The 15819-nt window shown below is 52.6% G+C and overlaps 1 protein-coding gene across 1 annotated transcript in view; it reads right to left on the bottom strand.

The window, feature by feature from the left end:
• The window catches only part of GRK3 (G protein-coupled receptor kinase 3), a 43067-nt gene extending 31919 nt beyond the window's left edge, over nucleotides 1–11148 (bottom strand). The window contains exons 1-2 of the mRNA XM_015878344.3: nucleotides 10626–11148; nucleotides 3890–3966 (exon numbers count right to left, since the gene is read on the bottom strand). Coding sequence (XP_015733830.1) covers nucleotides 3890–3966; nucleotides 10626–10738 — 190 coding nt within the window. The 5' untranslated portion in view covers nucleotides 10739–11148. The remainder of the gene's footprint in view (nucleotides 1–3889; nucleotides 3967–10625) is intronic.
• Between the last annotated feature and the right edge of the window lie 4671 nt (nucleotides 11149–15819).

The following is a 15819-nucleotide window of genomic DNA, read 5'->3' as shown; positions in this document are numbered from 1 at the left end:
GCGCTTCCCTCTCACTGCAGAAAGTCCCTCCCTGCTGCTGCAGGTTGGTCTTTGCAGAAGGAACTCTGAAATGGACCTAACGCTCATCTGGCCTGAATGCTCAGCTGGAAAGAGACTCGAATACATGGAGAGCTGCAGCAGTGGGAAGGAGGGGCTGAATGCACAGGACAACCAAGCAGGAGCTGTATGTGCAGGAAGCAGCTCTGGTGTGGATGGCGGTGCTCACCTAGGCTGGGATACCCCCAGCTGCAGTTAGCTGGTAGGAGAGCACAGAACAGAAATTGAAAGAGCTTTACACTCACTCATGGTGCAGTACAAGCAGTTCCAGCAGCTGCTAAAATATATTTGGTTCTCACCTCTCACACCAAGACCCAAAGCCAACAGTTCTGTGTAGGTGACAAATGAAGTGGCTGCAGGCAAACTCCCACATCAGCCTGCAAAACCAGGCCAGGAACCCCTGGCTGAGTCTAACCTGAGGATGCAGGACAAGAGGGAATGGTTTTAAACTGAGACAGGGGAGGTTTATGTTGGGTATTAGGAGGAAGTTTTTCACCCAGAGGGTGGTGATGCACTGGAACAGGTTGCCCATGGAGGTCATGGATGCCCCATCCCTGCAGGCATTCAAGGCCAGGCTGGATGTGGCTCTGGGCAGCCTGGTCTGGTGGCTGGCAGCCCTGCACATAACAGGGGGGTTGAAATGAGCTGATCTTTGTGGTCCTTTTCAACCCCTGTGATCCTATGATGCTCAATGCCTCTGTTCAGCTCTGATCCTCACCTACCAGGTTGATGCAAGCAGTACAAAACTCCACAATCAGACACCAAACAACAACAACAAATGGTCCAAGGGAACGCACCTTAATAACCACAGTAATCCCTTTCTAAAAGCAATACTGTGACCCAGCTTCTGTCTTTAGACCCCAGCTCTCCCAGCAGCTACACCCATTGTAGCTCATCTCCAAACTGCCCTCTGCAAGCAGTGTGCTTTCAGTCCACCTGCCCTGCAGCACGACTCAACCCTGCAAGGATTTCACACACAGTTTTAACACAGTCGAGAAGCAGAGTGGATTCCACGTGTCAATTATAGATATTGGAACAGCAAAAAACCACCTCCCCCCACCACCACCCCAAAGCAAACTCATAATCTGGCGTTGTAGCAAACAGGATGTGGTAAGAAGAAAATTAGCTAAGGTGGTTACGTACTGTGCTCCGAGACATGCTGTACTTCCCCAAGAAGCTTCTGCTGTGGAGGAAGCAGCTTCTGCAGGAGCAGGAGGCTGTGGGGCTGCAGGGCAGTGCTTTGCCTCTGACTCATTCTGTAATTCTTAGAGAGTTCATGACCGTTCTGGAGGAGCCCTCCTGCCAACGGCCAGCAGGGATCATCAGCAATGCAGCTGGTAAAGGCAGTGCCGCTGCAAGGCTTGGAGGCAGGAAGGCATCACCTGGTGCAACTCCATGTGCAGAGTGGCAGCAGATAAGTGAGCAAAGCTCTGCTCCTTTTCCATTGGAAAGGAGGATATTGAGAAACTGAACAAACTGGGAACTGGAGCTGTAAGTTAGAATTGTGGTCTTGGAATGGTCCTCACTTACATCACCTGCCAAAGCAAAGGGAGGTCGGCTGGATGAAGCTTTATAATGAGTGCATGAAGGAAAGCAGCAGGTCCAGCAGCAATGCGCCCTGCAGGCTGGGTCTGACCCACACACCTCACAGTGCAGCAGTGGCAGGGCAAGGTGAGCAGGCTTCCCATTACCACAACTTACTGATCTTACAGCATAGCATAGCGCCTGCCTGCAACTGAAGGTGCTTTACCACAAGTTATTATGCTAATGCATGGAAACAGTAGAGATTTAATGGCAAAAAACAAGCTAGAAAACGCAATAAAATTTAAATGAGCCACCACGGTACAAGAATACAACGTTTTCAAGTGCAATGCAAAGTATTCTGTTAAAAACAGTCCTATTCCATCTTTGCTCCTTCCCCTCTAAACCCTTCCTTCCAATGGGAGCCACCTCCGAGCTCCAGCCCCATGGGCACAGCTGGCCTTTACATCTGGGACTGCACCACATAGAGGAGGAGAGCTCCGCACATCTGTGAGCTGTGCATCTCCAGTAATGGGAAAAGCTAATCCCCTAATGACAGCCCAGGCTCTACAGTTCCACTTCTGGCAGTTACCAGAGTGGGGAAAATAAGCAGATAAAAATCTTTCATTTCTTCCAGGGTCAGTTACCTAACTGTAATTGCTGTGACTTATCAGTATAACTGCAACAGTCTTCTCTGTTCTCTGGAATCAACTGTTAATGAAAAGTATTCAATTACATCAATACAAATATCCATTACATACAAGCTGTTCCATTCAAATTCATTTGTTATTTTAGTTTTTTTTAAAAAGACTTCTTCATTTTGTTGCCAACAACGAGAAACAAACTGTATGAGCCAACCCTTACGAGGTTGCTTAAAACCCCACTTCTTTTGCAACTGCCAGGCTATATAGCAAGACATCGGTGCTTCAGCAGAGACTGTGGATGCTGAAAGATGTCAGCACAAGCAAATGAGATATCCCTGCATGTACCAACATAGATGCAGTGCTGTGGGACACCAGAATCAATAGGAAACAAGGCACAGCAGCACCTTGCTCATCACATTCTCTCTCCTTCCCTTCAGGCAGGAAGAGATGCACTGACTTCCTCTCCTTCCCAGCCCATCTGTTGGTTTTGTCCCCATTTTGCAAGGCAAAAGCTGTTGTACCATCACTGCAGGCTTCAAGCAACCCGCTCCTAAAATCCACTGGACAAAGACATCACAAGGTGCCCATGACATCCACTGCACTGCTTTATACCTATTAAATATCCCAGACCAACACACATATATTTTAACCATGTTAAGCCTCCGGAAAGCAGACTGACCTCACCACCTCTGCAACCAACTTTTCTCTCTTTCTTAAGTCTGCCCACCCTCACTTCTCTCTCTCACAGCCTGCACCGAGCCTTGCTGCAGTACTTCCTTGTAGGTTGCAATAAGCAGAAGCTAAGTAAGGTCTGTTTGCTGCCTCTGCTCCTTCCTGGCCTGCTCCCAACAGGTCCACGTACGTCCTGCAGCCCAGTGCCAGGATGGGACGCAGCACTCTGCCAAAGCAGGATTACTTGCTGTGCCTTGCAGGCTGTGATCCTGCAGTTATATTTAGTTGTGTGATCGAGCTGAGACGTCACAGCTCGAGGCTCACTGTAACACCCGGCTTTGGTAAAATGCTGCCTGATCTGCAGCTTTCCAACCCCTATCTGTGTGATTCTCCTGCACAGGCACTCGTACCTCCTGTTTACAGAGCTCTTAGTGTGGTTACAATAACTAAACGCTGATATTTGTGCCGGCTTGCTGGATGCATCCATCCATCCCCACCCTGCATGAGCTCTTCTCAAGTCACTTCTCCCAGCAGTTCACCCCAGCACCTGCCAGTGTCACCCAGGCACCTTTCCATGTGCTGCTATGGGAACACCCAGCACACAGACAGCACGACAAGCACAGTATTTTTGCACAACTGCTCCCTGACCAAAGGCTTATTATCCTGCAGGAAAAAAGAAAAAAAAAACAACAACAAACCACCCAACTTAAACTGATGTGACACATTATATTGTTGACAAGCCCATACCAACTAATACAATTTTCTCCTCCATGTTTCCAAGTAATTCGATTATTTTTCCAGTAGTTTTCCAGAACATGAAGTTAAGCTGACAGATGGCCTTGCTTCACCTTCTACCCTTCCATATTTCATCCTACCAAAGGCTTTTGTTTCACCAAGTCCCGTCCACGCTCCATCCAGGTCATTCACCATGTGGATTCTCACAAGCCAACCTTAAGAGACTCATGAGATCAGCAGTTCATTGCAGTAGGACTCACCTATTTTTTGATGGAAGATCTTATCAAAGGTTAATTCACCCCTTTCCTCGAGGTACTTCTGCATGACGCTGCGGATGCTGAAAGGGAGAAAACAAAAGAGGCAATGAAGCTGCTTCTTTTAACAAGACTCTTCACATGCTTTGGAGAAAAGGGTCATTGCAATGAAACACCCACATAAAGGCCAACCTGGACATCACAGCTCAGCCATATCTCTGTATTGGGCCTTCCAGTCTTAGCCAGCACCATGCAAATGAAAGCACAAGTCAATGGAGCCAGCATCAGGCCATTCACACGGCCATTGCCATACATCACTTGGAATATCAGCCAGTTGGCTCCATCAGGAGCCCGGCTTGGCTGCGGTGCACTTAACATCTCCTTTGGGCTAATTTATAATGTCACAACCACTCATTGAAACCGCATTAACAAAGATTCTCTTTATTTGTCAAGCAACGTCAATATTCCTTTTTAATACAATGCTATCAAAAATTCATATGGGCAGCAACACAAGTCCATAATCATCAAATCAATGCAGCACGGCGCTGCTGTGCCATGATACCACCGTGTCACAGCAGCATCCAGCCAATATTCCCTATTTCCTTTCTCTTGTTTCCCATTTAAAAACTGATATTTTCATGCACACTTGGTAGTTTTTAATCAGAATAGCCACAGATAACCCACAGAACAGATCCCTGTCCTAAATAAGGCTGTAAAACCACTCACACCTCTATAGAAACATGGCTGAGCACCTGATCCCTGCAAGATGCTCCAGACTACTCTATGCCAGGGAAAGGAAAGGAACAAACTAGCACTGAAATGCAGCAGAGCAGGCTGGCTCTCACAGCCAAACCCTAATGCTTCATGGAGGAGGAAAACCAGATGGCTTGGGGTGTTTGGCACCCCATGAGGATGATGCTCTGGTCCCAGCTCCAGTTCCCATGCAAGCAGCAGACCAGCACTAACAGAATGAGCCCTTCTCACAACAAGGGTGCTGAGAAGGGCTCTGCTCTGCCATAGGGATTGAGCAGCAAAAGAGCACATTAAATCTGAGTCTAGACAACAGGAGGAGAGAATGAGAAATGCAACGTGTGAGCGAAGTGCCCTTGGGAAACACACCGTAATGAACACATCTCTTCATCAGGGCTGCTCCTGTTCCCATACCCAACCATCCGACCCTCACCCATATGTCAGAGGTGAAGATATTACAGGGCTGGGAAGAAGCAAAGCAGAGTCCACACATCCTTCAGCTGGATGGAACAATCCGCAGCAGAGCCCAGCCCATGCCACAGGCAGGAAGGAAGGCTCCTCCGCTCCCAACGCCAACCCATTAGCTGCCCTGCAGGAGAGCAATCCGCCACTAAAAGCCACACTTTGCAGACAAGTGGCCATTCCTCAAAGGCTCTCCCTGTCCAAATGTGCTCTCAGCACTAATGGGAGCCGTGGCCTTCCCGCGGGTCAGCTCGGTTCACAGCACGACCCACCTCGATGGCAATACTGAAAACAAGCGAAACAAAAGCTGGCTGAAAAACGAAATCCAGGGAGACTCCAGAAACAAAAGCACATCCGACCGTACTGGAGAAAAACCTTTTGTCTGTATATTATTTTTACTTCACAGGGGAAGAAAATAGCGAGCAACAAAAAAACTCAGGGATGCTCAGCTTGCTGTCCGCACGCTATGGGTGTGCTGAGCTGACAGGGCGAGTACACAGGGCAGAAATCAATGGGTAGACTTAGAACTATAGAATTAGACTTAGAATTATAGAAACCCTAAGCTATAAAGCAGCTTTGGTTGGAAGGGAACTTAAAGATCCTCTGCTCCATCCCCCTGCCATGTGCTGGCTGCCCCCAGCTCAGGCTGCCCAGGGCCCATCCATGGCCTGGGGCACCTCAAGGGATGGGGCACCCACAGCTCTGGGCAGCACTGCCAGGGCCTCACTGCCCTCTGAGCAAAGAACTGCTTCCTCACATCCAACCTCAATCTCCCCTCTTTTAGTTTAGAGCTGTTCCCCACTGTCCCATCCCTACCATGCAGGAAGGCAGCCAGACACAGCAGGTGTGGGCAGAAGGAGCTGCAACAGAGGGAAACCAGCAGCATTCATGTTGATACTTCCTAAAAGTTCTGCTATTAATTTCAGTGATGTACCCATTCCGTCCCTGCGGGTTCATCCTACTGAATAATGCAGGAGTTGCTCTGAAAGCATCTCACACCTCGGAAATGGAAGGCTGAAGAGTGATGCGATTCTATGTGTGCACACACATACATTCCCTATTGGAACAACATCAAGAAGCTATTTGCTGCTGACCTTCTTGCCGTGGTGTCTTAAAGGAGCTTTTTAGCATTTATCCTAAAAGCAGATTCTCTTTTGTCTTGTAAATCAATACAAGTTAGTTGGTGGGATGCTGTCTGGTATAGAGATGCCCACCAGAGCTTGAAAGATACTGATCACAGCCACCTTAATGTACCTGCAAGCACTAATAAGTTCAGCCATAAGGAGAAACAGAGGGAAGACAAGCAGGCAGAACACAGGGACACATCGCACTCCTTCCAGCCACTTCACTTTGCTTCCTCTCAGACTTGTACCCACTTCAGAGTTCATTACAGGCTCCAAGTGATTCTGTTCTCAGGTATCACCAAGCACATGAGACACATTGCCACTGCTATTCCAGCAATCCAGCCGGCAAAGCGAATTCCAAGCCCATAAAGGACCATTGGCCCATCTAATCCAATCTGCTTATCTCCTATTTGTGATGCGCCCGATTGGAAGAGGAAACAAATCATTAGGAGACTGAAAAGGCATTTTTGGACAACAATGAAATAACACAGAAAACATATGTTCCTTTGATTCTTTTTACTTCCTAGCACCCTATAATACTGCTAGAATAACCCTGGCAGCAATGCCATATCCAATTGACTTAATTATTTTAATAGAGAAATCAAAGCAATCATTGGTACTAAATTAATTAGCGCACATGCTCATTCAGCTCCTCACCCCATCAGCTGATGAATGGAGCAGCCATCAGTGCAAGGGAACACTCTGATCCCTCTCTGTGCACGGCACATCCCCACACATCCCACACCCATTTGCACACCGTATTATGGACCAACACACCAAACCCCAGAGCAGGACCAGGCTCTGTCATCCTTCATCCCAATTACACCCATTTCTACCCCATTTCCCATCTCAGCACACTCTTTTCCAAGCCATTGGAAGAGGGTTCCAGTCCAAGTTCACACTTCCAAGCCATTCAGCTGCAGAGAACTGATGCCCAAGCAGATCCACATCCGCAATGAACATTAATGGAGAAAGCCTGCAACCTAAAGCATGGAGCTGTGAGCTCAGCACAGACACCAGCCCTGTGCTCCTTGAAGACAGCCTGCATTACCATTGCTAAAACCTGAAACTAACATAAAAGCTCCTAAACACATGAATTTTGCAAGAATAATTACACTGAACTGTAATGTCAATGGTGACCCCCATCAGAACAGTGGAAAATAACGTGCAAGAGTAAAAGGCTGAGCAACCAAGAATGACACACAGCCCACACCAACTGGGATGCACCACACCTGGCTGTGATTGACTCATTTACAACCACAGGATGTGATTTGAGAGCCCTCAGTGCCTCCCTGCACCACCCAAAGGCCTCCCACAATGGTCAGCAAATACACCTCAATGCAACACCAGGATGGCACATGGTCATTACAATGTATTCTTCCATATCAATGCACTTGAAGGGTTCAGCAATACAAGGTTTACCAAAAGCAAAACAAACCAAAGAAGGCTCAGCCTGTGTCCTGCTAACCCATTACTTGCTGGGACCCTCCAGGTTGCTGTTCTGCCCATTTAATTCAATTAGACTATGCACACACCTGCACCTGACAGGTTCTGATAGGCTTTCTTCTAATTGCATTAATTACCCCCAAACGTTCCTATAGATAAGAAGCTTAACACAGACCTTTCCGCATGACCTCACATTGCCCAGCGCTGTGCTCAGCCCTTCCCTGGCACTGCAGTGCCAACACTCTGCAGTGGTACCCAGAACACAAGGGAGGTCTATCAGCCCTCCACCTCCCCATAGCCATCCTGCAGTGCCAGGCACCCACATTGCATGGTCAGCAATGGCAGCTTCCCCCAGAGCATCCCTCGGTATGGAGCACACAAAGCTGAACCTCTTCCCCAGTTGCCCTCATTTACCTTTTGCTTAATTACAGTATCAGCACCCAAGGGAAGGCCCGTGATTAAAACCCACTGCACCTCCCACATGTTACTGATTTCCTAACAGGCTTAGCCCCAACTCTGTGTGCTATAGATAGCAGTGCTGCCCTGCTCAGCCAAAGCTCTCCAGCAGCACCTCTGCAGTTCAAGTATCCTTATGCTGTTTGAGCTGGAAGGGACCCCCAAAGTCCATCTGTTCCCACTGCCTGCAGTGCTCAGGGACACCCACAGCTCCATCAGTGCTCACAGCCCCATCCCCTGACTGTGGGTGTCTGCAGGGATGGGGGCATGCAGTGAGAACAGGGGAGTGGGAGACCAAAGAGACCTGGGAGAATCAATCATAGAATCAACAGGACACAGAGCTAACTAGTGAACAAGCAGGTTAGAAGAGATGAGAAACTCCTACAACCACAGCAGTATTAGAGAAGCCCAATGGATGCCTGCTCTGCTCTGTTCCCATGCACCCAGAGTGAGCCCCGCACCCACCTCAGCTCCAACCTGCTATTTCCTGCCCCTATTTCCTGCCCCACTCATCTGCACTTCCCAATATGTAAATCTTCAGCTCACAGAACAGAAGGGGCCAACGAATCGAAAGAGCTACTGTTTACTTCTCTTCCCATTGAGCACAAGAAGGGGAACCTACAATTTACAGCCAAAAGCGAAAGACTTCAGTAACCCCATGAAAACCCTAAAGGTTGTAGTGCAGTTCATCGGCTCCTTTACTCATAAACATGAAGTTAAACACTGAGGCTTCGTAGTGGCTGACATTGCAGCATCCCCTCTTTCCTCCCCAGCTACCATCTCTGCAGGCCCTTCTGCCCACCCACCTGCAGAACAGGCCAAGCAAACAAGAGATGCTGCAGCTTTCCCAGCTCCTGGGAATGAAAGAAGGAAACACTGAGAGGCTGGGCTGGTGATTTTAAGCACCAAACCCAAACAACCGTGTTTAAAATCACCAGCCCAGCCTCTTCTCTTAAGCACACGTGTCCCATTGGCACGTTCTGCCCTGGTTCTTCCCAAGCTGTGACATTTAACAGCTCAGGCACACAAACAATCTGAGGATGCTCCACATGAACCCAGCAACCAGCAGCCCCACAGCCAACAAACTTCACCCTCACAGCTTGGTTGCTGCTGAGCCTTGGCCCGCAGCCTTGGAATCTGCTCTTGCCCTACAGCTCTCGCCTTGCAAACAAGCACTGCAGCAAACCCATCCCCTTTTGCTTTGCATCACTTAACCCACAGACACAAAATGGTGCCAACAGGTGCACAGGGCTCCAACAAGAGCACGACCTGCAGGGAATAAGGAGATCTTTGCAGCATTGCTGGAGCAGACAGTGCAGGAGCTGCAGCACATCCATGCTATTGCCTGCTCCTGGCTATGCAGCATGGCTGTGGTGCTGCAGGGCCCTGCTGTGCACATAGAGAAAGCCAAAATCTCCCTGGGGAAAGGGCTCAAGTGCAGACCCAGAGAGGAACGGAGGCTTTCTGTGCATGGCGGTGGGTTTTGTGCTGTTACTATACCAACCTGCATGCAAGCAGTTGATTTGTATTATATAATTGTACATGGATCCTTCTGCCAGTAGCACACGGTATTTAAGTATGCCCAATGCATCGTGTTGATTCTAACAGAGGGGGTTTGGGGGGAGGGAGATAAATAAGATACACCAACAAAAAAAAACGGCCAGAAACCAGCATGAAGACATCTGACACCAGAGCAACAGTCGCTGCTTCCTCCTGAGTGAGGAAATCCCTGCTCTGGGCCAAGCAGCGCCCATTGCCAGCCCCCCCTGGCCCCAGTCGAGCCGCTGCTTCCCGTGCCAACAACGGCTGCAAACCGCTTCCCACCTTCCTCCGAGCACCGGAGCCGCTGCTCTTATCTCCATCGATAATCAGCTCGGTTTGCAGACGGGTCCTTTCACATCCAACCCCGGGTGTGCGGCGGTTCGGCCGCATCGCATCCCTGCACGGAGGAGCCCCGTACGATGCCAAACCATGGGCACGGAGCGGGTGCACCTGCCGGGGCTGCAGCCTGCGGGCAGGTCGTGCCCTATGGGCACAGCACGGAGCTCAGAGCGAGATAACTGCTGCCCGGTACTGCGAGCTGAGTGCGGGCACAGCGAGAGCTTACAGCGCAGCAGGAAAGCGGTCCCAGCTCCGGCTGCACTCGCCCCATAGGGGCTGGAAGGGCAACGCGGGGCTGACGGCTTCGTGCCCGTCCTGCGGCACGTATCTGCCGGCCCGACGGCTCGTCCCGCTGGCTGGCACCGTGCATAGCCGTGCATAGCGGGCACAGCGGGCACAGCTTCCCGAGCTGCACAGCCGGGCACAGCGCAGGGACCGACGCTCCCCCGGCAGCTCCGGGTCACGGCGGATCGGTGCTCCCGCATCCCCGCTCCCACCAACCCCCCCCAATACCCCGGCTGCCCCAAAGCAGTCAGCAGTCGCTGCCCACCCCCCCATACCCGGAGGTGCCGATGCCCGGCGCGGTTCGGGCCCCTCCACGACGGACCGTAACCCGGCGGTACCTGGGCTCGGGCAGCGTGATCTTCTTGCTGGCCCGTGCTGCCGGCGTGCTTTTGCTCTTCTCCATCGCCATCAGGTAGCTGACATCGGCCAGCACCGCCTCCAGGTCCGCCATGTTCCCGCTCCAGCCGCCGGGCTGCAGATGGAGGCTCGGCCGGGCACAGCCGCCCCCGAGACGGGGAACGGCGGAACGGGCTGCGGGGTTCGGCCGAGCGCCTCCCGCGTGCCTCGGTGCCGAGCGGCTGCTGCGTGCGTGCAGCGCGGCGGGGCCGCTCCCCGCCCTCCCCCTGTCTCAGTCTATCTCTATCTATCTCTATCTCCCCCCCTCCCCACCCCAATCTCCCCTCCCGGGTCTCTCCTCCGACCCTCAGCCCGCTGCCGCCCAGCCGGGCGGGTGGGATACCCCCCCCCACCCCCAGCGGGCGCAGCAGCCTCAGCCGGGCCGCCCCGCAGCGCCCCCCGCCCCGCACCGCCTCCCGCGGGCGCTCGGCCCCGGGCTGCCGGTGGCGGCCATGGGGCTGCGGTGCGAGGGGCTGCGGCGAAAACGCGGACCTGGATCGAGCGGAACGGGAGGGGATGGGGGGGGGGGGGCCAATAAGATAAAGTGTGGGGGGGGGGGCGGTGAGCTGACGCGCTGCTGCGCTGAGCTCGTGTTCTTAGTGCTCTCTTCCAACCCTTATTTATGATCACGCTCTTGTATGAACCCCACGGCTCCGTCCCCATCCCCACGTGCAGCCCGGTGCTGTCTGCGTGGCAGCCGGCGCATATGCAGATTTTCTCTCCTCTCTCTCTTTCTCTCTCTCTTTTGAATTTCTTCAAATATGTCACAAATAATTGGCTGAATGAAAGGCGAAGTCAATGACAAGTCTGAAGGGTTCCAACTCAGCTTGTTGTGAGCTCTTTTCAAGTGCCGCCACTCCTCCTTCCTACGGCTTTCTGAAAGCTAATGATCTGATTAGAGCCGGGGAAGGCACAGAGCCGCCGTGACAGCAGCGAGCAATGGAGCGCGATGCTGGGCAGCTCTGTGCTCCGTGGGCAATAGGGCTGAGCTCCGGGCTGTGCCCCTCCATGAGCACAGAGCAAACAGGATCCCATTGTGTACCTGCCTTGTGATACGGGCCCTGCTGTGTTGGACTGCTTGGTCTCCAGGCAATATTTCTTCTCCCAGGTGCTGGGAGAGGGATGTGCAGGGAGGTGATGGGGTCACTATCCTTGGAAGGCTTTGAGGAAGGTGGGGATGTGGCACTGAGGGATGCACTCAGTGAACATGATGATGGGGATGGGTTGGGTTTGTTCATCTTGGAGGTCACTAAGAGCCCACCTGCTCCCTGTTGGCACGCTGGAAAACCCTTGCAGAAAACCCCTTGGAAATAAAGGCAGTGCCATGCAAAGCTCTCCCCGCTCAGCTCTCTTTCTGGGCTCTTCGTGTTCAATGTCTGTTTGCACTGAAGTTGGCTCTGGCTGCCTTGGCTGATCATTCACCCGAATCCAATATCCCACACCTGGTTCCCGAACCAACCACGACACTGACATTAACAGCAAGGCAAACAGCAGCAGGAGCCAAGTCCATGGCGCTGCCACCACCACAACCACCCCCTGTCCCCATCCCCTGTCCAGCTGGGAGGGAATGCCCCCCCCTGCCCCCCCCCATCACACCCCAAAGATGAGGGACAAAGGAGGGCCTACTCCATCCCCAGAGCTCACAGAGGCACACCATGCTGCTGTCGTGCTGCTGCTTTCCCTACTGGGTTGCATTGCTTCATTGCAGCCAAAGTTGGGAGCTGTGCATCAAGGTGCCCATCCAGGTGCTGCGGCTCTATGGGCAATCCCCAGGGAAGCATTGGCACAGCAGAGGGACACGAGCAGCACTGTTTGTGCTTCCCCCACATCAAAGGGGCCCTTGTCTGGATCCTTCTGTCTGTAGCCTGGAGGAGAAGGGGAAAGATTGGTTCCTATTAATAGCCCCGCATCCCACCAGATCCCAGCCTTGCGAGGAGCCATGAAAGACTGCGGCATCTGATGCTCTGAATAAATGAGGTAATTTGGGCAGAAACGTGTGTTCAGCAAGCCCTGATTCCTGCCTTCCCCAGTCTGGGAGGAGATGGAAGCACCAGAGCAGAACAGCTCAGAGCCTTCATGCCCAGAGAGCGGCCCAGTGTGGCTGCTGCAAACCCCAACAACTCCCCACCCCACAGCAAAACCCCACCAGCTCTCAGTGCTGATGGCTGTACTGAGCCCAGCACAGGCTTTGCAGGAACGTGGACCATCTGCCAAATGATTCCTCTGCCCTCTCGGCGCCCTTGTAAAGCACACCAGTAGGTGATCTTCATTTCACAGCTGAGGAAGCTCAGCTCCAGAGCAGCCACCATCCCTACGGGGTTGGGAGAGGTGCTGAGAGCACAGCTGTAGCACCTCTCAGCTCCCAAGCTCTAGCAATGCTGAGAGCATCTTTGCTGCAGGGTGCTTTGGGTTGCCCTCCAAACGAGCTGGCATTGCCACGCACGGAGCTCAGAGCAAACAAGACCTGGAAGTGATTGCAATTAACCACTAAAAGCAATGAGCTCCTTTCTGCTTGAGTAGAGCAGGGAAGGGCTACATGCCTGTAAACCACACGCAGCAGGACACAGAGCACCCTGCTTGCCACGCAGCACGGCCCCGTGCCTCAGCAGATAATGATCTTTGCCTTTGGACTTAATCTTCTCTCTTAATTGCTTGTCATCCGGAAATCTCAGAGGGAGCCAAGGTGGATGTTCCCCCTCATGGGATGCAGTAGGTCCAGTCCTTTCCTGCTGTGGTCCTGCTGCAAGTGTGTGCACAGTGCACCCATGGCACCCAATGAGCCCATGGCACCCAGTGCACCCAGGCGCCCCATACTTGGCCCCACAGCCATCACCCAACCTTGCACCAACGTGTGCATCTTCATTTGGAGCAGCTCTTGCTCCTTGCTTCAATGACAACTGAAGAAAGGACAAACCTGAGGAGGAATGTAGAGAACCAGAGAAAATCGCTGTTCGTTTTCCCCCTGATTTCTTAAGAACTCCCCCAGCAGCTGATCTCTGCAGCACCGCCATAATCCGGTGATACATTTTAATCCCATTACGTTGCCATGCGGCGGCTCACAACCCGCTCGGCCTATGGGGAACAGATGTTCCCTAATTGGCAATTCCGCTGCCCAGGAGTTGACATCACTGAAAATAGTTTCTTTGCCTTTCGTGTTGACATTGAAAGCGAGACCCCACAGCGGCTTTTACAGCCCCCAAATTGCATAATGGCAGTGGTGGCTCCCACTGCAATTACCCACCTCCAGCTGCTGCCTGTTGGACTCGAGCAGTGATGCTGGCACTGGACCGCTGCAGGAGCAGTCGTGGTGCTGCTGCCTGATTACAGATGCCTTTGGGTGAAGCTATTGGAGGTGAAGACAGGATGCAGCTCAGGGAACTGCAGGGCTGCTCCTGGGTTTGGAAAGCAAGCAGTGCTTTCCCATTGAGGAGCCCAGCACAGCCCCAGCTCATTGCAGCCTTCTGAACTTGAGCTCATCATTCCCACCTCCTGGTGCCAACTGGGACCATTCCAGGCACCTGTGCTCACCATGTAACCATACCCAGCTGTGCATCCCCACCTCTGCGTGCCTTCAGCCCTTCTTCTTATTCAACATTTGTTTCTGAGCTGAACGTTTCCTAAGGGAGATTTGGGAAAAATACTGCTGCAGGGCACGGGGCAGGAGCCGCCAAATCCCCACCGCTGCTCTAATCCCCTGATACATGTTAATCCCATTATGTCTCCATGTGGCTGTTTCCATTTCTGGCTTTGGAAGATGTGATGTTTCTTAATTAGCATTTTAGCTGGATGGGAGGGAGGTTCATTTGCTGGAGGAAGCCCAGAAAGCCATGAAGCTCCCCTGTCTTCCTTCTCCTCCCTGTTTGTGCTGGTGTTGGGAAATAAAGGGCACAAAGAAAGCAAACCATGCTGGGCACTGCACGGAGCAGCAGGATGTAGATGTGGCCATGTAGATGTGGATGGTGGGTGCAGGTTCTGCCATCACCCCACTGTTCACCTGGTGAGGAAAAATCAAGCTGAGTTTGACAGCCTGGAGAACAGCTTTAGCTGCAGTCTATTGGCACGGCAGCAGAACCACCCACAGGCAGGGAGAGCTGCACGGCCGCCAGCACAGCAGCAGTGCCACTTGAGCAGCAGGTTTTAGGGACACCGTAAGGGACAGCCCCAGTGGGGGCCAGTGTGGGATGGCAGCCACCTTATGTTTCTCAATACAAGTCAATTAAAAATCAAAGCAATCAGCAATGGCACAGTCCTGCCTGGTACATCCTGCACAGCCACATGCTTGAACACGGCTCTGGAGGAGTGCTGGGCTCCATGGGGGGGGTTTCCATGGTGGCAAACCCTGCAGCAGACATGATTGTGGGTGCTGCAATGAGGAACTGCCATCACCCTTCTAAGGCAGCACTTATTGCTCACATCAGCTGATGGGGGGATGGGATGGGATGGGATGGGATGGGATGGGATGGGATGGGATGGGATGGGACGGGATGGGATGGGATGGGACGGGATGGGATGGGATGGGGTGGGACGGGATGGGATGGGATGGGGTGGGATGGGATGGGATGGGACGGGATGGGTTGGGATGGGATGGGATGGGATGGGATGGGATGGGATGGGATGGGATGGGATGGGACGGGATGGGATGGGATGGGGTGGGATGGGACGGGACGGGACTGGACGGGATGGGATGGGATGGGATGGGATGGGATGGGATGGGATGGGATGGGATGGGATGGGATGGGGTAGGATGTGATGCACCGGAATAAGATGCGTGCAATGGAATGTGATGGGATGTAGTGAGATGCACTGGGATGCGCCTTCCCTTGGCAGATGCAGGTGATGGGGCCGGGGTTACCAATGAGCAATGGTGAGTCAGAACAGGAGCAAGTGCAAAATAACAGAAGCACTTGCTCAGCGCGTTGCACTCAGCCAGGAAATCACATCTCCTCCCACATGGGCCCTGCAGCAGGCAGGGTGCAGCCCACCCCCATGGAGGAAGGCGCCCAGCCAGGGCCAATCCTGCTCCTACCCGTGTCATGGTGCTGTATCTCTTCAGGTCACAGAGCCCTGGGGACAGCCATTGGGAGAGACAGGACCCCGTGCTGCTGGACCCATTGGCTTCCATTACTCCATCCTGGC

This window comes from Coturnix japonica, chromosome 9 (genome assembly GCF_054131305.1).
Source record: "Coturnix japonica strain WE chromosome 9, WE-NBRP24, whole genome shotgun sequence".
NCBI lineage: Eukaryota > Metazoa > Chordata > Aves > Galliformes > Phasianidae > Coturnix > Coturnix japonica.
Note: the sequence above shows the minus strand (reverse complement) of the source record. Positions and strands in the feature narration are given on the sequence as shown.